Below are 24,498 nucleotides of genomic sequence, written 5' to 3' on the forward strand. Positions count from 1 at the left end.
GCACTGAATTGAGACATTTAAGGGCCCTGACTTTGCTGGATCTTTGTGCACAACTCACAAGGTTTGTATTCGTTTGTGACATGTTTTATGAGACGAAAATGTGGAGACAATTATTTCTGTTTTTACCTGATTTTAAATAATATTTAAAAGTTCAGAGTCTGCATTTGTGCAGATTTGTCTGCTTATTCCTACAGTATAATCTGAATATTTCAAAACCATTTGAGAATAAGCTGTTATAAAGCCAGGATCTCACAGGGAAAACATATTTGAAGTCAAAGAGAAAATACCATTAATTCATGTTGTCAGACAGTCCAACTAAAAGCTACTGTAAAAGTCACATAACATGTAATTTTATGAGTGATGTTTGGATAAACTCTCCACATCCCCAGTTGTGCAGCAGTTTATGGAAAGACCTGGTAAGGGCAGTCATCATTATTCCAACCACTCTGGGGGTACCTGCCCGCCACACAATGAACTTTTATACACAGCAGTCACCTCTTACAAATAGTTTCCAGGGCCACATCTGCCATTTCAGCTGAGGATACAGAGTCAGTGTCAGCAGTGCACATTTTTCTTCTAAATGATTCTAAATAACGCCCACATTAATAAGTATATGTAAAGTAATGTACTTTAAGTTTTCCTCAACTTGGTCCTCGGTACAAAAATGTGAGACAAAATATTTGAGTTCATGCTAAAGCTTCTACTTCATATGCAAACGAAACACAAACATCTGTTGATGAAATTTTAATAGACAAATAAATGTCACATCTTTATTACAGCAGCAGTCCTCAGCTTTGACTTTTGTGTCCTCGCAGAACATTTTATGTCCAGGGAGCAGCTTGGCAATAACTGCATCTGGTGCAACAGACTTGCGTGTTTACACAGACCAGAAGCCCCATCAGCTTAATTGAAAAAACACACAGGGTCCATATTTATTGAGCTCCTGAACGTAGAGAGGCCCGATCTAGTCATTACACCAATTTCTCATGAGCAACTCATTCATCATGACTTCAAAGAACAAACTGATTCCAGATCAGTCTGCGCTGTCAAAATAAATAAATAGCAACCCAAGACATTTCTCATCAATCAGTAGAAACACACAATTACATTACATTTAAAAGTTATGAAGGTCAACCAGCACAACTCAACACACAAGACAAGTCTGTCTTCAGATGAATATAACAATAAAAGAAGGTGATATGTTCGATATACACTAGGTTGCTCTTTGATCATGTCAGAATACAGGCAGATGCATTTCTTTGGGAAACTTCCAGTCAAGATGACACTTCACATACTTTAAAGTGCACCCCATCAGAGAGAAAGTTATGAATGAAGGCAATCCAACCCTGATCACGAGCAGAGACAAACAGGAAACACTTGACGACTAGTCACGCATTACTGTGGGCAATAAAATCGTCAGTTTTTGAAGTTGTGCATAAGTTAATGTCTATCAAAGGTCGGATTCACAAAATACTATTACAGGTACACACAGAGCATAAAGAGAATTCATAAAAATATATATAATCTATCATCTATCAAACTTTCTAGTGCTTTCATATGTTATTTCACCCAGATCCAAATGCATAAAAATGCACATCATTTCTGGAATTATACTAACAGAGACGGGATGGATACATGGAAGAGTTACAGCAAGTATATGAGTTCATCAATAAATAACAAGAAGGGGTGAGAGGTCACGGTGGTGGTAGTGGTGTGTGAGATGGCTTTGTACGTGTCAGTGCATGCATGGTGTATTGTACTGTATGTGTGTGTAGCAACAATATATCCATGAATATACTGTACACTGGAGAGGCAGTGTGGTGCATACATTTTGCTGGGGTTTCATTATCAGCAAGGTCCAGTCAACAGGATCCTGGGAATGTTTTCATGCTGTAGCAGTGGAGTAGGGTGGAGGAGCCTGCTTAGGCGGGATGCTGACACTGTCATCATACGGGGGTAGCAGCACCTGGAAATAAAGAAGGAAATGGAGAAAATATTATGAGCGCTTTTAATATTCGGCTTTACAAGACAGCAGGTGCAATTTAAAATCACTTGTGCCAAACTAAAAATTTGAATCACAGTATACATTATTATGGCTTATTATAGTCATTATAGGACTGTGTCTAAACATGTTTTTGTTAAATTTGCATAATATTACAGCAGGTTTGGTGTAATTCCAAACAGAAGAAACAAACTATAAAACTGTGCTTTGGATTAAGACAAATATTCATAAGCCCAGAGAGAGAACAAATGGCATAGTAACCATCATGATTTCCTAATAAAGAGGCTAAACTGCAGGATTTTAACTAAATCTGATTATGTAACATGTGTAACAGAAGTATGTAGGTCAAGGCAACAAGGCACATTTCATACACAGAGAGACTTAAATGGGTTGACACAAGGAACTTTGAGACTAAAACAATAGAATAAATCAGATGAAAAAATATTTAGTCTAGTATAGTGCAGTGTAGTTTAGTGTAGCATACTAGCAGCTTGCAAAAGTAAGCGGTGAGTACTGCACCGCTGAGCTGATGGCTGTCCATGTGCATCACAGATAAGCCACAGTTTGTTATGGTTCTGTCCCAGTCTGGCTTTATGTCCCCTCCACCAGATGCCCTCAGGCTTTCCTGCCTGTTTAAGACTGCACTTAGTGGGAAGAAGGACAGATGCACTTAAGTTGTGTTCATGTGAGTTCTGGGATGGTTTGTGCATGCTTATAATGTGTTTTCTGGGTTTTTTGGTTTTCTGTTTGTTCTGTGTTTCCCTTCTGTGTTCCTGTACACCACACCTGCCCTGCTTCACGCCTCGTTAGCCCTGCCCTGCTCCTTGTGACTTCCCAGCCTGTCAGCTCCTTTCTTATTCTCCTGTTCAACATGCACCTCATCCCCTCGTCAGTTTACTTTGTATTTAAGTCCTGGTTTTTCAGTCCAGTTTTGTTGGATCCTTTGTTCTGCTCTGCCTTGTTCTGTATTCTCTTTCTGTTTCGTGCTGATCTGCCAGCTTTGTTTTGCCTGCATGAGTCTAAAATAAAGAAGGTATTCTTCAGCCTTGCTCTGCCTGCAGTCTCCTGCATTTGGGTCCACCTGTTCTGCAGTTGGACAACAGTTTCTGTTGGACAGATGTCCCTGCTCAGTGCTGAGTGTCCTGTTACTTGACAAAATGATTAACTGACTAATTTCCAAGGATTTCTGATGTTTCATTGTTGGTTTGTGTTCCCAAAAGCACAAATGTTTCTGTAGAAATGCAGTGTTTTTATCACGATAGCTATAATAAACCTGTTCACACATCTTAACAACATTCACAAGAAAGTGTTTCCTTCCAACAAATGTGTGAATCTACACTTCCTCTTTCTCAGTTAATCAACATCAGCAGGAAAGCAAAGCTAACGCTGTGTGGAGTCAGAACATCTTAGGTGTGACTCAACACCCATTCTTTGCTGTTGACACCATGGCAAACAGGCTTGTCGGCTGTCTTAATGGTTCAGTTGACTTTGTATGCAACAACACCATGTGTCTGACCAGCCTAACTCACATTTAAAATAATGAGTCACTGAGGGTTTCAGTCAATAGAGACAGACCCAGTCTTTCCTTTGAGAAGATAAACCACTCTCATCTTTTAAGGAGTACTTGGTCATTAAATAATCAATAACCTTTAACATTCTCTATTGGTGAATGGTTCCTTCTACACAAATCAATATGTGTATGTGTATATTGAACTGAAGTGGCCTGTCACTGACAGAAATAAAAAGCTGGCTGATGAGGGCTGCAGATCCAACAGAAATGTCTAACAGAGAGGATATACAGCCATTCAAATATTGTATTTACTACACCTCATTATCATGTACTTCTTTCAGTCTCAGAATGGGGCTTTTTATTGTTCTACTGTTGTTGATCAGTTAAAATGCAAAGCAATGGCGAAGAGTCTCACAAGTAATCCTTTGTTCCAATACCAGCTAGAAAGTTTGAAAGCCGGAAATCTCAAGAGCGCCTGACTAATTAATGGTTGAATCATCACCTATATCAACGTCATTCAGAGAAATAAATCATCTTTTGTTCTATGAGGACTTTTAAGGGTAACTTATTGTCGGAAAAAGCACCTAACTGTGTAGGTGTGAGTGTGTACGTCCAGGAATTTGACTCGTATGGAATGCATTAGTGGACCCTTGACACAACCACAGTATAACTGATGTGTAGCCATGCAAGCTGCTAACCAAAAGCCACAAACCTGCCTGCAGTCTGTGGGAAGGACCAATTGAATATGCCTGGCTCTGATTGAAAAAGCATACCTGCAGAGGTGAAGCTAACGTCAGGAAATAAAGGGGCAGGCTGCAGGTTCTCTGGCACTTTTCACTAATGATGTCAGTTTGTTTGGAGAGCGGTCTCCTGTTTTTCTCTTTACAGCTCAGGTGTTTTACACATCATGAGCCTGTGGAAGTCTCTGTTTCTTAAAAGACCCAAAACATTACATTAAGCCATACAGTGTATATAGCTGTTGAGTGTCATGAATTGTTTCCAATTGTGTGGAATGTTACACTCAGAGGAGTCTTAAGCTGCAGACCGCAGAGTACAGATTTCTCAAAATACCTGTGACAGCCGACGTACTGCAAGATCAAATATGGTCTCAAGGGGAAGCCAGCTCCTTGAGAGTTCATGTTGAAAACCAAAAATATTCGCTTTTTCCTCACAACTGCATTTTGCGATAGTCAAAACAAGTCATTGGTGTTTTTACAGCCTGATTTTTCTTCTCCTTTCTGTCAAAGTATAAGTACAGTAGTTATAATAGGTGTGTGGGCAGCAGGCGCTGTAGCAGCCAGACCTGAGCAACAGGACACCACAGTTCTCTTACTGTACTACTACTGTGCCTCAGCCACCGTCATAATGGCTTCGCCAGCATGGCTCCTCATCTCTCCTTCTAACTCTGATCATCCATGCATACTAGCCTGTGTAATATCTGCTCTGATAGCCCAACTTTATACTTCCTTCCTCCCCCAACATGATGACTTTACAGTTGCCATGATGGCCGGAGCAGAGGAAGCCTACACAGACGATAAAAAACGTGACTTGCGGTCTGGAAAGAATAAGGAAATCATTTTTCCACAGCATTTGTTTTGTTTCCTTTGGAAGAAGAATAAAGCAGAAAATCAAGATCAGGTCTTGTTTTATGTTGGCTCTCTAGATGAAAATATAGACATAAAAGGCAGTATAATGGACTGTGAATATGGTAGCAATATATATACATTATTACTCACATGTATAATGCTGCTTTTTAAACTTAATCTGATGTGTTCATTTTATATGGTGAACCTCTACATTTCATTAATATCCACTGACTTGTAAATCATTCGCTTGGCTTGTCGGACATTATAATCTGTTGCGAAAATATTTATCTTATAGTTAACACTGACAGAAGTATTTGTTCAGCTGCACACGAGGAATGTCTGTATTATTGGCGTTGAAGTGAAAGCCCTCAGACATCTGTTGAGCTTTCTAGAAAGACATTGAGTTAACAGCTCATTGGAAAATGTTACTAGCATTCACACAGGTGGTCTGACAGGAAGAAAAGGTAGAAAAGCTCTTTTTTTTTATCATTTTACTTAACCGTATTGTGACTTCCTAGAAAATTGAACAGCTAAACAGAGCATTGACTCAGCCCAGTGTCAATGTTCTTCCATATTTTGTTTAAAGAATAAGTCTGGTGATAATCTATATTTTTTGTCTTATTCCTCTGTGCTGTAGAGCTCCATTGTTGTCCAAAAACTATTAAAAATCACAGCATTGCACTGGGTGACATGTTCCTTCATTACCATGAACATGAGCACTGTAGTTTATTTTGAGTACAGATTATCCGACGTGACTTACCGTTGTGTCATTGGTTGTAACATAGAGCAGGATTTCAGAGGTACCTCGGCCGCTTACGTATCTGTAGCAGTTCCACACACATGCTATCAGGTAAGCCTGATGTCAAACAGAGAGAAGAAAAACACAAATTAGAATTGTGAACAGCATAAAGTCAATATCCAATATGATCTATTATTCAGCAAATCAATAATACAACATAGGTTATGGTAATTAATAAATTAATCAGCCAATTTATCATATCAGTATACTTGTCTTCACATCGCACATAGCTGGTATTTTCAAGCACAGTTCCAACAGTACTGTAGTTTCAACAAAATCTGCTTTTCCTCATTATTCTGCAAATGAATGTACCAAGGTGTTCTAAAATATAATTAGGTCATCTGGTCCGCAGGGAAGCTGTGATGTAACATTTATGTCATGTATTTTCTGCACACCAGCAGACACAGATGGCACCATGACAACATAGTGTCCTGCACACCATGTCTCATTGCATTGGAGAGACTGTCCTGTCCATACACACTCTCACTAGCAGAGGTTAAACTCGGAAAGAAAACAACATAAAATATAAGTAATAATCCACTCTCTCACTTGTTGAATGCAGACTCTGTTTTCAGGTTAAATCTGAGGGTCATACATCACTTCAGGGTACCAAAAACCCCAGTTCCTGTTGTCTTCTCTCATCCAGGAACAATCTGGCTCTCAGCAGGCAGCTTGCTGCTGAAACTCCCTGGCCGAACACAACACCATCTGCTACAGCCACTAGCATCGAATAAACCTAGAGCTCAACCTTCTATAATAACCCAATTAAGAAGCCCCTTAAAGCTCTGGCAGCTAAGTTATTTTAACAGCCTCCGCAGGAATCTGCAGAAAGCCATTTGCTGCAATAGAGATCACTCAATTTACCTCACATTCCAACGTAAATGATACTGACACTGTGATAATGATGCTGATTGTGCAAAGTGAATTACTGCATCATCCTGAAATGACTCCAGACACCACTGCTGATACAAATACAGACTCTGAGGGAATATGAGGTTTCAAGTCAGAAAACTCTCTTATCTATGTTAATACAAAATACATTATTGTGTTATAAACTGCTGCAGTTAAAAGTAGATTTTTGTCTTGAAATCTCAGACTTACATTGGTAGTTATAAAATACTAATATTTTTGGTTGCTAGCAGAGTTGCATTATAACCACAACAACCAACATCCAGAGACATTTCACTTAAAGCCAAAAATGTAAATGTTGCTAGGATCACCACGGTCAGTATGCCTCATCTTCTGGGGCCATAAATGTCTGTACAAAATGTTGTGACAGTGAACAGTTGTTGAGATATTTCAGTGTGCACCAAAATGTTGGGCTGACTGAGATATTGCCGTCATTAGAGCCACACCACTAGTTTGGCTAAAGACTGATTGAACAAGTAATTAGTCACTGTGATATTAAATTGTTCCAGTAATGCGAAAAGGCCAACAGCATCAAACCAAACTTAGTATTATTTCTACTGTCATCAGTCAGAAATATTTTCATCAGCCTTTTTCACAGAGGACATTGTGACATGTCACAGTTGTATTGTACTGGTAATGTGAATGCTTGCTCACTGTCACACTGTCATGGCTTACTGGGACACTTCAACAGAGCAGAGCCGTTGTTAATGATATTAGTAACACTTGTGCTTTTCCTACTGTGACAACTAAAAATGACTGCTGTGAAAAAGGTCAACTGGATCTATAATTCAACATGTCTTGTACTTTTTGAGGTGTCCTGTTCCTCAGGATTGGTCAAAGCAAATTCATTTTCACCCCACTTAAGTCAATATAAAGCCACATCTGCTCTAAGAAAATGTGTTGTGAGCTTAGCAGGCCTGCAAAAACCTGCTGCAGAATAAAAACATAAAAGAAGGGAAGCAAACTTTACCTTGAAGCCCAGAATACAGCCGATAAAGAGCAGAACGATGAGGACCAAGCACACATTACTGAGAGCAGCGATCTCCTCTTTGTAGGGGAAGTTATCAGGCTGCAGAGGGGTCAGAAAGAGTTCGTTTGAGGTTACAGAGCACCACTCATTAGACAGTAGAAGCAGCTGTGGCTGTGCATCGATACTGACATGTGAGATGATTGAATGGCAAGTGCTTTTGAAAAAACCTTTGTGAACTACAAAAAAAGTCGATATCCTGCTATTAGGTGTCACTGACTTCACTTGAGAGGTTTCTTACCAGTTGCTGCAGGTAATCCTGTATCGTGTTCGGGTAAACCACAATGCTGACAGCGACCAGGGTGTTGAGAGCAAAGTCAAATATTTGGTAGCAGAAGAATGGGATGATCCAGGCGGCACGCAGCTGAAACAGAGATATCTCTTTTAGGTATTTAGGATATTTAGGATCTGAGAGCAGAGAATCAAGCTGAGCTCTTTAAGCAACTCTCTGGACATAAATCAGAGCTTGAACTAGGTTGCAGGGAGATTACAGTGTGTTTGAAATAATAAAACAGGAGAAGACTCTAAAAATAGCTACAGTTTATGTGTATAAAAGCAGTAGAATGGTGCCCTTCAGCAAAATTTTCACCGTAGCTTGCAACATTAATAATCATTCAGTCTGAAAATCACTTCCATCACAACACCTGCTCTAAACGACTGTTATCTGACTTTCACCTCTGCAGTCTGACCAACACAATCATTGTATAAGAGTACAGTACATTTAGTTTAAAAAACAAATAAATCATTAGTTTACCTTGTATGCACCATATGTTGCCATCCCACATATGAGTATCATCAGCAGAGAGATCGCTGAGGCAATGCACATGTCTGGATCAGAGAGAGGTGGAGTCATAGTGAGTGTAAGGTCACTTTGATAAAGGCAGGTTTAATTCCAAGTCAAAAAATGTTTACAACATCATGTCTGGTTGATCCGCATAAAAAAATCTTTTTTAAGATAAATGACATGCTGCATCTGCCAACCAGACAAGGAATTAACCTCTACTATGTGATTCGCTACAGTACATGTCAGCCTGACCTCATATCAACTCAAAATAACAGAACTAATCATTCTGTTACATAAGGATGACACAGGGCAGAATTAAAATACATGCAGCAACACAAGGAAAAGTAGTTTATTCAGTGGCAGAACATTTGTGTCCTGTGACCCATTAAAATGCCATGAAAATAGATTCTATTATGAACTGATCATGAATATTTAGCACCTCTGAGCCACAGGATGAATCATGTTTTCTCATAAAAGAATTTGACGCTTTCCCAGAATATAATTTAGCTGCATTTCATATGTGGGGGCTGAATCAGGTCTTTGGAAAATCAAATACCAATTATTTATAAAAACCAGTATGCTGTCAATAGAAGAAACTTCGCCTAGCATCAAAAGTCGATTAAGTTTTCCACCTGCAATAACAGATTTTTTGGGCCATTTGAGGGTAGTGACACATTATCACCTTTTAAGCTGATATGGCAAACTTGTTAACAAAAAGTTGCCTGTTTACATAGATAAAGAGAAACATTAGCATTCGTTTTGTGCAGTGATTCTGCCCACCTGATGAATGTAACTCCAATATTCTCCTTTGAGCTCTTTTTTTGGTTTCCACCAAAAATATCTGGCACTTTCGTAGCTAAATGCTCCACCAGCTAGCCGCTACCTTTGTCTGTCTGAAGTCTGGTGTTGGGCAGGTATTATACAGTGGGGATTTTTTAGAGCTTGTTTGCTTAAAACAGCTGTTGAGAGTGGTGAGAATGAACCAAAAAAGTTGTGGGCTGTAAAACCAAAACAATGAGCTAAATGAAGCTATAAAGCTAGAATAAAAACTGCACGGGGACTGGCTTTGTTTAATTCGTACACAAACAGAAATGTAAAAATGTGAGATTTGAGGTGTTGATAGGTGTATTTGATAACTTTGGAAAGAGACACACCAGCTCTTTTCCACTGCTTTCGGTCTTTATGCTAAGCTAAGCTAATTGCATCCTGACTATAGGCACCTCCAAATAAACATATTTCCCTTAAAGTCAAACTATTCCTAATTTCAGTTAGTGTGACATGGAGCAATAAATCCAACATTTTGTCCCTCCAGTGTTCATCAACAACAGAATAGCAGGGTAATAGCAGAGCACTGTTCATTACCTTACAGGCTTATTCTTTCATCCTATCTATCTGTTTTGAATATTTGATGCGCTGCTGAACAGGCTTTGATGCTGTTCTGAATTATATTTTTGAGCCAATGCACCAAAAATGATGACAAGTGCCTTTGTCAACAAAGGCGAGATATCAAACACACACTGAGTTATTTGGCAGGAAAAACATCTACAAGGTCCTGAATCACTTCCAGTTGATTATCATATTTATTATTCAGTGAAATCAGCTGCATATCTCCGACCCATATGGAGTGACAGAAGCATAAAAAGTAAAAAAAAACACACAACAACTGTCACCTCAGCTGGTTTCTTGTCAGACATGATCATTCTGCAGTGCAGAAACAACCGAACCACATTACAGTGTTTCTTGATCCTACGAGAGGGAGTCGTTTTTCAGGTCAAGTGTGGGACTAACGCAGGGGTGGCAGCAGCTGGCCCAGCCTGCAGTAATGGATCATCGGACAGCCTAATCTCCTGGAACTGGGACAATACAGTCATTCCCAATCAGAGGCTACCAGCAGCTCACATTGTGGCCCGCCTCCAGTCAGACTTTTCCAGTGTACACCTGGTCTGTTAAGAAGGCTTTTCAAATGCTCTGCACAGATGGACATTGGGCATGCATGTCTGCGGTGTTTGATTTAAAAAGAGGTCCTGACCATCGTCTGGACAAATGTGTGAGGTCCCTCTAATAACATAATAAATCCTTCTATTAATCAGTTGACAACACAATTGAGCCTATGAGCCCGCGAGAAGAGATTAAGTCATCTGTCACAGTCAATTGTCGGGGATTTAGTTTCAGATACAACAGAGGCACTACAGAGGCTGATTTCTAACAGGAAAAAGCTGCTTACTGAACCACATTAGATGTGATTATATGTGAGAAAATCAGTAAATATATGACAATACAAAAATACATAATTTAGTCCTGTCCTCTCCAAGCTAGTTTACAGCTCTGAGCTATCTACTGTAAAACACTGGCCTTCTGGGCTACTTACTGGCGTCATCCATGACATCCAGGTCATTGGCCAATTCAGCGCTGGTCAGGTGGTATTGCTCAGGATCACTGAGCGCTGTGAGCAGGATGAGTAACACCACGGCATTGATGAGCTTAAGGACAGAGAACATATGGGCAGATAAAGGCAACAATATGGATGAGCAGGCGGCGGGCAGTGTGTCATTCTGTCAGCTGACATGTAATGAATTCATCATGAGATGCAGGAAAAATAAGGAAATATTAATCTTTATATACACTGACTTTCTTCAGGTAGTGGCTGTAGAAACCACAAAGATGATAATTAAGCCTAGAGAAAGTGTAGTGATGTTAAACATATATATCTACTGTAAAACCTCTAAGTCCAGGCACATACAGTACAGAAGCCTTTGTTTTGGTCTGGCCGGTGCAGCTCATTATGCAGATGACTCATACATCCCCATTGATCAGGTGAATGTAATGGAAAATTCTCTGCAGTCAATAGGCAGCCTGACACAAAACCTGCTACCTGAAGAGGCCCGCTGCTAATTTATTCATAGGGAGGACAGAGGATTTTTCCACATGTGGTGTTTGGTTTAGTTAACCCTCTCCTGCTGCACACTCACACTGACAGACTGGTGCATTGAACACAACTGACAATTCATTCATTTTCAACATTTAGATTTGAATGACACATAATCAAGGCAACATATTTCATTCAGTCCAAAAACAAATTTAACCTTATGTTAATTTAAGATTTGTTCTACTTTTTTCTATATTCGCCTCTACAAGTAAATAAACTAAAAGATAAATAATCATAAGTAGAATCAAGATGTTTATAATGATGAAAAACACACAAAAATGCAGATTAGATCATAAAATATCTGAATATATAATGAGTCGTTTCTGATGAGGTCATGTTTTCCCTGATGGATGCACTGAGTGACAGACAGATAGGCGGTGCTCACCATGTACCAGACGCCCAGGATGATGGTTCCTGTGCGGACATGGCAACACAGACAGCAGCTGGTGGAGTACCAGCGGTCCCACGGGGACATCATCATCATCATCCTGCCTGTTGTGTGTGAAGAGGAGAGTCCGCTGTCCCAGCTACGTCCGCTCCGCGTCCGTCCTCCGCTGAGGAATGACGAACAGAATCCGCCTGCCTCTGACCTGTCCGTTACTTATCACCGTGAGCAGCTTAACGGAGCGGAGCGGCCAGCGTCAAGTCAGCGTTAAGTCAGCGTCAGGTAAAATATAACTTCCGGATTCAAAATAAAACCCCGATAATAAACTTGTGTTGTGTTTTCATTTGTAGCATCAAGTGTAACAAACATGTTTATCATGGGACATTAAACAACTGTGTCTTTGGGCAAAATGACATTTTCCCATTATTAACTAGATACATTGCAGATATGGGATCATATGTCCTCCATTTGCAGTGGTGCATCCCATAATATGCTGCATGTGATGCATTTTCCCCCTCCTCTACATGCAGCATTATGACACAGGCTGTTTAACCTGTCTGATTCTGAAAAGTATAAAGATGGAAATTACACACTAGGTTGGTTTGAATGGTCTATTACAAACCATATTTGTCTCATTCATCATCGTCATTTATATTGGCATAGATTTCATTATAAGAGCTGCCTGCAACAATGAAAATGCTGACTGATTTTTCAATAAATCAATTAATCATTTTGTCTATTAAAACAAAGATCATAATTTGCCAGAATCCAATCCTTCATATTGCTTGTTTTGTCTAAAAAAACAAATTTTCATCAACTATAATATACCTGTGACAGCAGCAACAACAGTAGCCTAATAACTGCAGAACAGCAATAAATCCTCATATCTAAAAGCTGGCACCAGTGTCTGTCTGGCTGCTCTAATTAACTAATTGATTAATTGATTACTCATTTCACCTCTATTATTAATTAATCTAACTGGTATTTTCTTGGTTAATTGTTTAATCTATGAAAGGTCACAAATGAGATGACTTATATTGCTTGTTTTGTATCACATAAAACCAAGAACATTTTTGTTGGCCATTTTTGCTTGTAAGATGATATTTAATTATCAAAATATTTGCAGCTTTTAAGTCAATCAGTTAATTGTTTTAGCTTTACATATTGCCTAGTCTTTCTCTTAATACATGAAAAATGTCCAGCGTGGCCATCAAAGGTCACCTCAGTTGTAAAAGGGGTGATGCAATGTTGACTTCTTAAGACCAGTATTACCAGTAGTGATGGTTTGACATTACGCGATTATTTTGACGTCAACATCTTACTTCCGGTATTCCTCTCATCATCTCTGGCAACTTGACGCAGCTGAACAGCGGCTCACTGCGTCCTGCTCACAAACACGGGAGCGTGTGACAGATGAGATAGGATCAGATCCGGTGATGTAACCCGTCATTTCCAGAAAGTTACAGAGAGGAGGCTCAAATTAAGTACTTTCAGTCCAGAAATTACAGGTCGCACATTTAGACAGTCCCATAGCACTGTTTACATATTCCTCCTCCTTTAGACTAACTATGACGCACTCTTTTACGGATTTCCCATGAAATTATGAATTATATTAATGGCCTAATCTTTGTTCTTTTTAATTTCCTCAAGGGCAGCCGGCAAGCCTGAAGCTTCAACCTGACAGCTCATGAAAATCTGTTTGTACTGATGATTAAAATCATTTGGGCATTAGATTTCTTTGACTGACAGCACAAATGACCTGCCTGGTCACTGTCATCCTGTCTCATTAATCTTCACGCAGTAGTGGCTTAGTGACATAAAAAAAAAAAAATCCTTGCAAAAGAAGCCTGAATATAGAAAAACTGGCCTTTATTTAGTCTTTTTACATATGGCTTTAACTTTTCTTTTATTACAAACAGGTTTTACAAAAGGTTCTGAAGACTTTTGAATCAACCACAGGTGGAAAATCATGAAGAGGTTGATGACACTGCAATGGTACATCTATGATCAGAGGCTCCCACAATGCTCCGGCCACAAAGCAGTCACAGATAGTAAAAACAGCAAGGAAACAGTTGTCTCGACACACCGCAGCACAACATCAGACATGGGACAAACCAGATGGAGTGAATCAGCTGAAATGTTTCGTCGTCACATGTAATAATGCAAAAAAAAAAAAAAAAAAAATACAGAGCAGACATGATTCCCTTTTCTGCATCCTACGATGCTCATGTCTCCTTTAGGTCACAAATGTTTACACCCTGTTGAGCCGTAACCGCTGACATTGAGGCTGCTGTTGAAATAAACATTTGATCTGTCCGCTCTTTTCTCGCAGCGGCGCTCACTGTACCATCATGGCCCACAAATGTTAAGAGCAAAATAAAAGACTGCAAAGCAAAGGCCAGGTCAACATCACGGCCCAGTGTTGGGGTGACCTGATGCATGTTGACCGTTTTCATTCTCTACACAGTAAACTCCAGTCGTTAGCCACCACAACATCAAATTTCTAAACATGATCAGTATTTTCTACGTTTCTAATTACTACAATAATGCTCCTTCAATCAGTTATTTGATTCAGTGGAATTAGAAGACAGAATCAGAGTATCAAATGCATACTGAAAAATCATTAACACCGCATTAGATTGCACTGCATCTAGGTTCAGTTTTCAATGATCCACCGGCTGACACTCAACCTGCTTAAAAGTTGGTTTCATTTTCCAGACAAGTTTTAAGGTAAGTCCATCATGTAGACCTTAGCTCAAAGTTCTTCTCATAAAAGGTGTTGCATAAACAGGATATGAAGTCTTTTGCATACAGAGGTCTGCAGAGTGGACTCGGTCTCATGTCTCTCTCCTTGCCTTCTTCTTCTTTGCTGGCTTGGGCGCTTGGCTCTCCTCAGGTTTTTCTGTGGGGGGAAACAAAAGAGGGAGATGAGTCACACAACTCTAAACATGTGATTCTTAAATTAGTTTTCAAAGTTTTTATGTGATGAACAAGCTGTTTCAAGTCAGCAGGGTCACGCATCCCTTTGGCTCACTGCTGAGAACAGATTTAATGATTTTATCTTTGAACTGTAGGTGTGGATGTGAAGGTGGTGAGGATGAGTTGAGAGCAGGTACTGTGATGGCTCAGACGCCTCTGTTAAACATACTGCTAGCCCTGTGGGCCTAATTCAGATAAATGACGTTACCCGATTGTTCCTCCGAACCTTTGTTATTAACATATATCCCCCTTTTAAAAAGATGACACAATAGGGCCCTACATTAAGTCAGTGTTAAGAGCTGACTGGAGATTTGAAAATATGACTACGTAGTGTCTTATAAATAAGTCATTTATTAAACACACATTTAAAAAAAAAAAAAAAAAAAACTACCAACTATCACTACCAGACTAGTTGGATGGACAACAATGAAGAAGGAATACAAGCAAAATAACCAGCCATGAGCAGTTGCTGTCCAACTCTCCATGTCTGCGCTGGAGACAGAGATTTGACAGTCACCTGTGTTGTAGCTGAGTTAGCAGCTCAATACGTTCAAAAAAAAGAAAGGAAAATGAAGGAAATCCCAGATGCTTGGCTGTTAAAACTGCTTAAGCTGTTAAGATGCCATAATGTTAAACTGACCATCAATATAAAAGTAGTGGTTAGACACTATAAAAGACGGCTGATGTGGAAAGACACTCTCAGAATTCATGGCTCAATAAAAAAAAAAAAAAGGGAAGATTATAGACATTTTACGGTGTATCCCTAAGAAATATCGTAAAGCTAAATTGTTCATTGTTAAGTAGTAGACTGTGCTGTGGATGACTGGAGAGAAAACTCTACTCTTTGTATTCTGCATCTGACAGACTGCTGTGATTACTTTGTTGTGTTGGAGCAGGAAGGTTGTTCTGCTTGGCAGTGGGCTCTCCATCGGTTGGCTTCTGTGGCACTTGTGTGACAGGGTGTTTCTGGGATATGTTGTCCTTCACTGGTCGCTCCACTCGCGCCTTTTAAAAAAAAAAAAAAAAAAAAGGAAACAGTTAGTAGTAAGATAAAGTAAGCACTCTACAGATATTGAGCATCATCAACAAATATCTGATCTTGTAAAATGTCTGGTGTAACTGGTGAACACCAGTGTTGTCACTAGGGGTGCAACGGATCACAAAACTCACGGGTCACAGATCGTATCACAGGGGAAGACAAATAAAACTTTGCTTTCCTATTTCTGTAAAACACTTGGAACTTTTGCCTATGGTCTTAAATGAAAACAACATTCAAGATGTTTAAATGAAATCCTAAAATATATAAAATGTTCAAAGCTCAATTGTTATATTAAATTGCAATATGAGGCATGATACCTTCCTCTTTTAAACATGGTAGTGAATGAAACAACATTCTGTGTCCACATCATCAAAACTTGATGATAACTTACAAACATGAACACACGTCTTGTCCTGCAGCTTGTTGAACGAGCCAACAAACAAACATGAACCGGGGAAAAGTGCACCGCTAATGTCAGTTAACAGCTAGATAGCTAATTAGCTGCTCAGCTGCAGCACATTGAACAGCATGTAAACATAGCTGCAGATGTCACTTCAGACCCGTTAGATGCTGGTTTGGTCGTTGCTCTTCAAAATCCCAGTTAGTGACGTACTGTCTGTCCATGAATTGTGCTTACAGCACTTTGTCTTAAATGAGACGTTAAATTTTGCAGTTAATCCGTGGTTCACATGTGTGCTGAACTGTGGGGGGCGATCCATATGGATCAACTACGTTCTGTTACACCACTAGTTGTCACGAGTTTGTGAACCGGTGGGAAATCTTCCTCACCGTGGCATCCCTTCACTGACCTCAACAGCAGCTGCTTTGACAGGCTGGACGGCAGCAGTGTTCTCCTGAACAGGTGCTGGCTGCTTCTTCACCGGGGCTGCAGGTGCCGCCTCCTTCTCTGGCACCTCACCCTGCACAGGAAACAAGGACACAAGCTGAGTTTACATCAGGCTGACAAGACAATTCATGGTAAACTTTAGAAATGTGAATTAGGTGAACTTCAATCAATAAGCTTCCGGAATGTCAAACATCTACCAGAAAAATGGAACGTCTTTCATAGTAATAGTCAGTATTTAGCAACAACATGTCATTATTGAATTATATAAGTTAGAGGCATCCTGTAATATATCAAAGTACAAACTGCCATTTAACCATATAAATAGTGTGTGATTAGCAAATTAATTGCATCCAATTCTGCACTCTGTGTGTGGTTCTGTGTATTCTGAGCAGTTACCTGTCCTGCTCCTCCCTCCTCAGCAGCCTTCTTCTTCTTCTTTTTCTTCTTTTTAGTTTTAGCTGCTCCATCAGCGGCAGGCTCTCCCTTGTCCTTCTCATCCTCATCATCGTCCTGAGAAACAGATAAAAACATGACTCAGAGACAAAACAGGAACAGACTCAAAAAAAAGACAGTAGACATTATGTCAAATTTCATCATTTCCAGTAATAACCCTTAACTCTGACCAAGAACTCTGGAAACTAAGCTTCAGAAGGGATAAAGGGAGAGTTGGGTTATGCAGCATATTTATAGCTACTATGTGTAGTATTTAAAAGCTCTTACTTTGACGCCATCTGGTGGTCATATCAAAAAAGACACCGTGGCAAACAGCAATGCAAGCCCACTATAACTAAATTATGTTAGTATTTTGCAGCTATATTTTCATGCAAAAATATCTGCCATGAAAAGCGTTTAAGTCTGGTCTGTCCACATCCACAAACTCCTGAGAATTAATAAACGTGTGTGTGGGTGTACTGTGGCTGTGCAGGGGTTGTAATATTCTGAAATAAAAGAACAAAACAATATGTGTGTGTGTGTATTCAATCTAAAGTGTTGAGTCACTTCTATGAGCTGCAGAGCGAACAGTCAGGAGAAGAACCAGGACAGCTGTCCTGAGGCCTGAGCCCAAAGGAGTTATCTATTACTGGATTGTTGTTTTTTTAAAGTTCTAGTTACCTCCCATAATGCTCAGTTTTCACACAAGCCTGTGTGTACTTACAGCAGCGGCACTCAGCAGATTAACCTTAGCGGGCTCAGGGAGAGGCTGCTCCTGAGCGTGTGCGGGCACGGGGGTGGGCTCTTCATAGTTGCCCCAGGCTTCAGAGGGGGCGTTCCAGTCAGAGCTGGGGTCGACTGAACCACCGTCTGAAAAACACGACGCGTCGGAGCCAGAAAACGATTAGAGCAAAGAAGGATCGCTGTGGCTACAAGGTTAAGTAAAAGGTTAGATTAAGTGGACAGATGAAAGTTAATATATCATCCTTACTGAGTCCAGACCACTCGTCATCCACTCTGGGCTGACTGAGCCAGGGCAGGTCACCCACAGGCTTGGGCTCTAGAGACATGAGGGACAGTGACTCAACTTGCTGCACAGGAAGTCAAATTAAACTTCAATCATTAAATCCATTTTCTGAATACTTACCGACTCCCAGTTTGGTGAAGGACACCAGATTCAGATCTGTTGTCTGCATCCCCCTGTCAATCACGGTCCATGACTCTACAACAAACACATTCCACAGACGCTGAGACATCACCGTTCAACACAATTACCTAGTGATCGACATAAATAAAGCAATTATCAATCAGTGAAGTGTGTTGATGAGGACTGATTAGGTTTTGTATCGCTAAAAACATCCGTTCCTTAATTGTTCAGACTAGTGTTATTTTTAGCTCCTTATTTAAAGGATAATTATCTTTTCCCCTCTAACCAGAGATGTAATTTTCTAGCTTTTGACACGATGTCAATCAAATCTGATTGGCCTTTTGTTAGTCACGGTAGGAGCTGAGAAAATCCAAGCAGTTTCTGAGTTGTTGTTCATGTTCATTTGAGTAGACTTTTCTGTAGCTCTAGTCTAACACTGAAAATTCTTGCCTGGAAGAACTTTAACTTCAGGTTAGGTTCATCTAATAAAAACTAAATTAAATAAGAGACTTAAGCAAACACAGCCTCATTTCATCAAACTTTCAAAATAACAGAATGATCACTGTTCAGGGTTGTCTAAACTTTGCTCAGAGTCAGTAAGGGGCAGACTGACTAACCATGATCAAAGAAAATATGAATAAATGAATCTCAGTATTTACTTGATTTTAAAAAGCCAGTTCTTCTACTTTGCTAAATTTTTTACTGAGAGGTGGTGAATGAGAACAGAGGAGTGGAGCTAGATTTTTCAAAAGCCAATTTGAACTAGTAAAAAAAAACAAAAAAAAAAACAAAACTTATTTTACTCTTCCAAAAAACATAATTAGACAAACTCTAAACTCTATGGATGCACCATTCCTATGTTTTCTCTTCCAAGACTTCAGATACCTAAACTCAGGGTTTTGGTGGAACACCAATGTGATTTATAAAAAAAAATGCCATTTTTTTGTTTTTCTATTTAACTACACATCACCTAATAACTATAGATATGTTTCTAGGAGGTTTATAAGGATTTTATAACAACAGTCCCTAAGAGACAATATTTAAAGTGGATTAGTCACATCTGTCCAAGTCTTGATCAGTTTATTACCATCGCTTTCAGTGAATCCAATTAGTGCCACACTAATATAGTTTTTAATACAGCTGCTGAGATAGAGGTTAGCAGGCATTACTAATTGCTTCATAAAATAATAACACTAATGCAACAACCAAGCAGTTAAGCAGCAGAGTTGTAATATTTTTACCATCGATCTCCGCCCTCCACAGTGACGCTGGTTCTCTACTGGTGGTCCAGGGGCCCGTCTTTGGAGCGGCAGTGAGAGAAGGAACCTTAACCGCCATGTCAGTCACACCAGCGGCCACTGGTGCCGCCTCGCTGCTGTTAACTAACACCAAAGCAGAAACATTTGATACTCAGCCAGAATAAACACAGATCAGGTTAGCAACACATCTAATACTGGAGTTCCCAGAGCAGCATGTGAACTTATGATTAACTGAACAGACCAAAGATGAGAGATCAGTGCTTAGGGTGTCAAGCAATGTGTGGAGCTTTTTCTGCTGATAAGTACCTTGAGCTACAACAGCCTCAACCTTCTCTGCCTTTGCTTTAGTGGATTCTCCTGAGAAAAAAAAAAGGATTGAAAAGGGTCAATATATGCCAAATGCACCTTCCATATCAACCTGTTTGTGAAGCACATTCACACAAACACTTCAGCTAAAGCACTTCAGGGAAAACTCACTTGAGACTCTATGAAAGTCCCCTAATGCTTGTATTTATAGTCTGTCTTGTCAACAAGAGACCAACCAAACACAAAAACAGCCTATGCAGAAACAACAGGCAGAGATAGACAGATCTCTCTCTAGATGCCAAATTAGGCTGTTTATCCAAGATGGTCTTGAGGGTCCGCCCTTTGTGTGCGTGTACGCACTCAAGAAACACAAAACCCTTGCAAACTCATTCCCTCCTCACAATTTTAAAACTCTACGAAAGAAGGAAATCACAACCTAAATTAAAATATACACATTTTAAGAGTTAAGAGAGACCTTTTTTCTTCTTCTGGCTGGCAGGTGGGGGGGCCTTGGGCTGCTCTGGCGGAGCGCTCACAGGTGTGTTCCCTCCTCCCGGACTGGCAGAGCCATCACTGGAACTCTTGTCCTTCTTGCGTTGCTCACGCTTCTCCTTGTTGCTGACCTTGGTCTCCCATGTGCCTGAAAAGTAACATTGAGTGCGGTGTGGAATTAGTTGCAAAATACCACAAAGGTTCATTATGGGATTAGTGGGGAAATATAGTATGGATTAGGCAGGGGGATGAAGGAATGGATGCAGAAACTGTTCAAATACAAACTCAATAGATTTAGCTGGGAAAAAAAGAGGCTGAGACTGGCCCCATTCTCAACGCAATAAGTCAGGTATAAAGCAAGTCTTTAACCCAGGTCGCATTCAAATTCATTACAGAGTTAAGTAAAAGCAATGATGTGGTTACTGAAAATGTTGGCACAATAAATAAAAATGAATGAAAACAGGACTCCGTTCCCAGACACGACTTTGACCTAAAAAACTCAATTATAGTGTGAGTCATAATATTTCACCTTCTTCTGGTTCTTTGCCATCTGCAGTCACTGTCTTTGTCTCCTTTACAGTCTGTTTGGCCTTCTTCTTGGACTTCTTTACCTAAAAGAAAAGAAATAAAAGGGCAAAGGGGAGAAGAAAGAGCCAGTTTATAACCAAAGAAACCTAATTATTACACTGTGCTGAAAGAAATGTTGGAATGGCACTATGCAGCACATATGATTTCATCTCCAAGAACTGCAACTGAGCAAGAGACCCCATGCTTACTGAACCACAGACAGTCCATCAAATCAGCATGCTCAACCGATGTCTATTTATAAGTGCAACTACATACACTGTCCAAGACTCCCTAAATCTGTTACATTCCCTTTTTGTAAGCACTATTTCCATCTCTTGATGTCTGCACAGTTAAGTCTTCTGACTCCAGTGCCATTAGGACCACAGTTTGTGTTGCTTTGTGGTATCTGGAGAGTAGTATTAGATCAAACGCCACACCTTGTACTGCTTTGAGCCAGGAGTCTTCCTCTAGGATTTTGCTGCATCTGCAAGTTAAAAAGTGTAACCTAACACTGGCAGCTGGTCTGGTTGCATCATTGCAGGGTGACAGTGGGAAAGCGTGGAGTTTTCCCCAACTGCTTTTCATTGAAGAGGACCCCAAAAATAATGCGACTTATGTGCAACCACTTACAAACACAAACAGGCCACATCCATCACAAAAGGTATAGCACATTACCTCTGAAGCCTTGTCAGCCTTGGCTTCTGGTGGGGGCGGCTGGTGATGTGGCACCACTATCTCTTCCGACACTATGGCGTCTTCCTGTGGTTCGGCAACTGCTCTCCCATTAGGCTGGGATTTCTAAGAAGGACATGTGAAGTTAAAATGAAGCGGGCCATAACAATTTTCAGCTGTGTTACAATATATAAAACCACCTCAAGCCACTATAGCCATGTCGAAAACTAGCAACTGCCTTCAACTGTCACTGGGGCGTTAGCTTGACAGCTAGCCTCGCTAACGGCGAGGTTATGAAGAAAGGAAAGGTTTAATTCAGCTGATACATACCTTTTCTGCCTTCTTCTTCTTTTTCTTCGGCTCCTCTGATTTGACAGGTTTACTGGCACTTCTCTTTATTTCTACGCCGTCATCCACGGGGTTCACGGCAGGTGATTTCTTGAAGAGAGCCCGGCAGGCGGAGGCCCACAGGGCGACCATCAGCACCAGTCCAGTACATGCCGCTAAGAGGATCACCCATGGCGGAATGAGCTCCGGCTTCAGTCCCAAATCCACGCCGAGTTCGGAGCGCAGTAGCCCCAGGCCTTTAGACAACAGCTCATTCAGACGAGCTGTAAGCAGCTTGACCTGCTGGGAGGCCGCGTCCTGCCACGGTTCCATCTCTATTGTTTTGTCACACAACAGGCCGGTTAGTCACGCTTTGCTCGCCGCTATTAGCTGCAGTGCTAGCTAAAAATAACGGAACGACTTTGTCATGATGGAAAACAATAAATTCACTCCCTCCTCCGCCTGCAACATCGGCCTAGCTAGACAACTAGCTAGCTAGATAAATCTTGTAAACTCTGTGGTAACAAATTAGTTAGCCAGCAAGCTACCTAATATCATCGTAAAACAATATACCACCGTCGGCTGACCACCATGGATCTGCTGTGGCCGCCAGTGGAGCAGGTTCACCTCATATGGCTCCGTCTGCGCTGGAGGAGAAGTGATGCCTTCAATGACACTTGTAAATTACAGTTTCCGGGTTGTAAACCATAGATGCAAATTGTAGCAGTCTGATTAATACTAATGAAAAACAATGTCAACGAAATTAATTGTTTTGGTAGATACTGTTATTTTAAAGACAACGTATTTACCAGGTGTTTAAGAGGCATGGAAGTACTTTTTATTTTATTTAACAACATTTGTTGCATCGTATTAGTGCTATTTGTTGTTGACAAGACAATAAATATCACTCCGACATTCCGGGTGTCCTATAAAGTCTGACTTTCAGTCTAATTAACTGAGTACGCTAAATTCCTTTTTTGAACAAAGTCATTTGAAGGCATCAAAAACGGGCCGTGACAGCTCCAAATGAAATGGGCGGGGCAATGACTGCTCTCATATGCTGATTGGCTAAAAGTCTCGGTTCAAAAATGTTCCAGCCCTACTATATAAGTAGCAGTGGTGATTGTTTTTAGTGTATTTTGTCAAATGCCGTGAGACAGTGTTGCACTTACTCTGTGGTTTCTAATATTTTATAGCCATACATGGATTATTTTGGAACACTTTGTGAGCTTTTTCTTTTATATTTTATGTAATGACTCCCTCACTCTACAAATCTGAGGCAAAACTGTAAAACACTACTACTACAAATCATGATACTAACTACAGTATTACCCAGTAATCCAAAAATTCCTCCAGGTAAACCCTATCAGATATGTAACATGAAATTAGCTTTTTAACATTTAAACTTGTGGTGGTGGGTTTATAAATGAATCCACAAAACGGTAAATTTGAGACACCAACACAAACTTTTGTTTGTTCTAGTCACACCACAGTATTTTACATATATCAAGCCTCCAAGGCCACCTCTATTTCAGCTCTGGAAAGCCTTATGTTTGGTACATAGTGACAATAGGATATGAAGCTGTGCAGTGAGATTCACGTTATTCTGTGATTTTATTCCCATAATGGAGTGTTACTGTTCCTTTGTCACAGGTATGCAGCCTCTTCTCACAATAATGTAACATGTACTCCCCACCACTTCTAAAGCACTGAAGAAAATCAAGACTGGACAACTTATTTGCATCCAAGTTTATTTTGAAATTCCCTACTCCCCCTGTACAAGAAAAAAAGGACTTTCCACAAAGGCAGCAGTGAACTGTCAGTGATAGTACTTTTCTAGGGAAGGAAAAAAATTATAATCACAGTGTCTTCTTTTCTTCTTTTAAATACTACTGCTGTCATCTTTGGCTGGGTTTCGGCAGACAGCTTTCTGTCAGGCCAAATTCCTTGTAAGCAAAGGTTGAAGCCAATAGAGCGGAGCTGTGGGCTTTACATTTTACAGTGCCAATGCAGGAATGTTCTGGACTGTATACCTCTTCTTCATTAACACAAAAGAAAAAAAACAATAAAAATTGAAATAAAAATAACAAGCTGTTTGTGTTCACAACACAAACAAATATTACCGCCTGGGGAGATAGCGACAGTATGTCGAATTTCATAAAATTGTATAGACAAAAAATAAATCTACAAAAATGGAGCTAGGTAAATATTACACAACAGTAAACATGTTTTTCTTTTTTTCCTTTTTTAAACTCTTTTCTGTCGAACCTCTACACAAAACCAAAATTCTTGGTCTTAATGGCTAGCAGGAGTTTCTGTTTGAGTATCTGTTTTGAAGAATAGAGTGGCACGTAGAGACGTGAGATGCAGGTATTGGCTGTGGGGAGGTGCTGGTCGTCTGGAGGCCGGATGGTGATGGAGGGCATTGGCTGAAAGCCCTCCTCGCTGGCTGGCAGAGACGGGCTTGAGGTCCAGAAGTACACCTGAGGACACAGAAAATAAT

The 24,498-nt window shown here is 40.2% G+C and overlaps 3 protein-coding genes across 10 annotated transcripts in view; all 3 read right to left on the reverse strand.

The window, feature by feature from the left end:
- Positions 1–737: 737 nt before the first annotated feature.
- Positions 738–12,311, reverse strand: LOC122986697 (lysosomal-associated transmembrane protein 4B-like). The gene is made up of 7 exons (XM_044358009.1): positions 11,929–12,311; positions 10,986–11,097; positions 8,588–8,661; positions 8,075–8,197; positions 7,777–7,875; positions 5,859–5,954; positions 738–1,966 (listed from the first exon to the last, which is right to left on the reverse strand). The coding sequence occupies exons 1-7, from the start codon at positions 12,028–12,030 to the stop codon at positions 1,886–1,888; spliced, it is 687 nt and encodes a 228-aa protein (XP_044213944.1). The 5' UTR covers positions 12,031–12,311; the 3' UTR covers positions 738–1,885.
- Positions 12,312–13,780: 1,469 nt separating this feature from the next.
- On the reverse strand, positions 13,781–22,643 carry LOC122987495 (protein LYRIC-like). Its single transcript, XM_044359402.1, has 13 exons — positions 21,999–22,643; positions 21,672–21,794; positions 20,959–21,040; positions 20,413–20,577; positions 19,938–19,988; positions 19,614–19,754; positions 18,373–18,447; positions 18,217–18,285; positions 17,950–18,095; positions 17,190–17,303; positions 16,756–16,866; positions 15,786–15,912; positions 13,781–14,830 (listed from the first exon to the last, which is right to left on the reverse strand). Exons 1-13 carry the CDS (start codon positions 22,326–22,328, stop codon positions 14,766–14,768), a joined length of 1,599 nt encoding a protein of 532 aa, XP_044215337.1. The 5' UTR covers positions 22,329–22,643; the 3' UTR covers positions 13,781–14,765.
- A 1,086-nt stretch (positions 22,644–23,729) lies between these two features.
- Positions 23,730–24,498, reverse strand: part of ubr5 (ubiquitin protein ligase E3 component n-recognin 5) — a 34,525-nt gene continuing 33,756 nt past the window's right edge. For all 8 annotated transcript variants that reach the window (XM_044358153.1, XM_044358151.1, XM_044358150.1 and 5 more), the window contains one exon: positions 23,730–24,478. In XM_044358153.1, the coding sequence (XP_044214088.1) occupies positions 24,266–24,478 (213 nt within the window). In that variant the 3' untranslated portion in view covers positions 23,730–24,265. The remainder of the gene's footprint in view (positions 24,479–24,498) is intronic.

This window comes from Thunnus albacares, chromosome 8, assembly GCF_914725855.1.
Source record: "Thunnus albacares chromosome 8, fThuAlb1.1, whole genome shotgun sequence".
In the NCBI taxonomy this organism is placed as follows: domain Eukaryota; kingdom Metazoa; phylum Chordata; class Actinopteri; order Scombriformes; family Scombridae; genus Thunnus; species Thunnus albacares.

Coding starts and splice junctions, on each gene's coding strand:
- LOC122987495 (XM_044359402.1), bottom strand. CDS start 22,328: ATGGAACCGTGGCAGGACGCGGCCTCCCAGCAGGTCAAGCTGCTTACA. Junction 21,041..21,671: donor AGGCTGACAAGGCTTCAGAG/GTAATGTGCTAT, acceptor CTTTTCTTTTAG/GTAAAGAAGTCCAAGAAGAA. Junction 19,989..20,412: donor CAGCCAGAAGAAGAAAAAAG/GTCTCTCTTAAC, acceptor TTTTTTTCTCAG/GAGAATCCACTAAAGCAAAG.
- LOC122986697 (XM_044358009.1), bottom strand. CDS start 12,030: ATGATGATGATGATGTCCCCGTGGGACCGCTGGTACTCCACCAGCTGC. Junction 7,876..8,074: donor AGGATTACCTGCAGCAACTG/GTAAGAAACCTC, acceptor ACCCCTCTGCAG/CCTGATAACTTCCCCTACAA. Junction 5,955..7,776: donor GCTGTATTCTGGGCTTCAAG/GTAAAGTTTGCT, acceptor GTTTGACATCAG/GCTTACCTGATAGCATGTGT.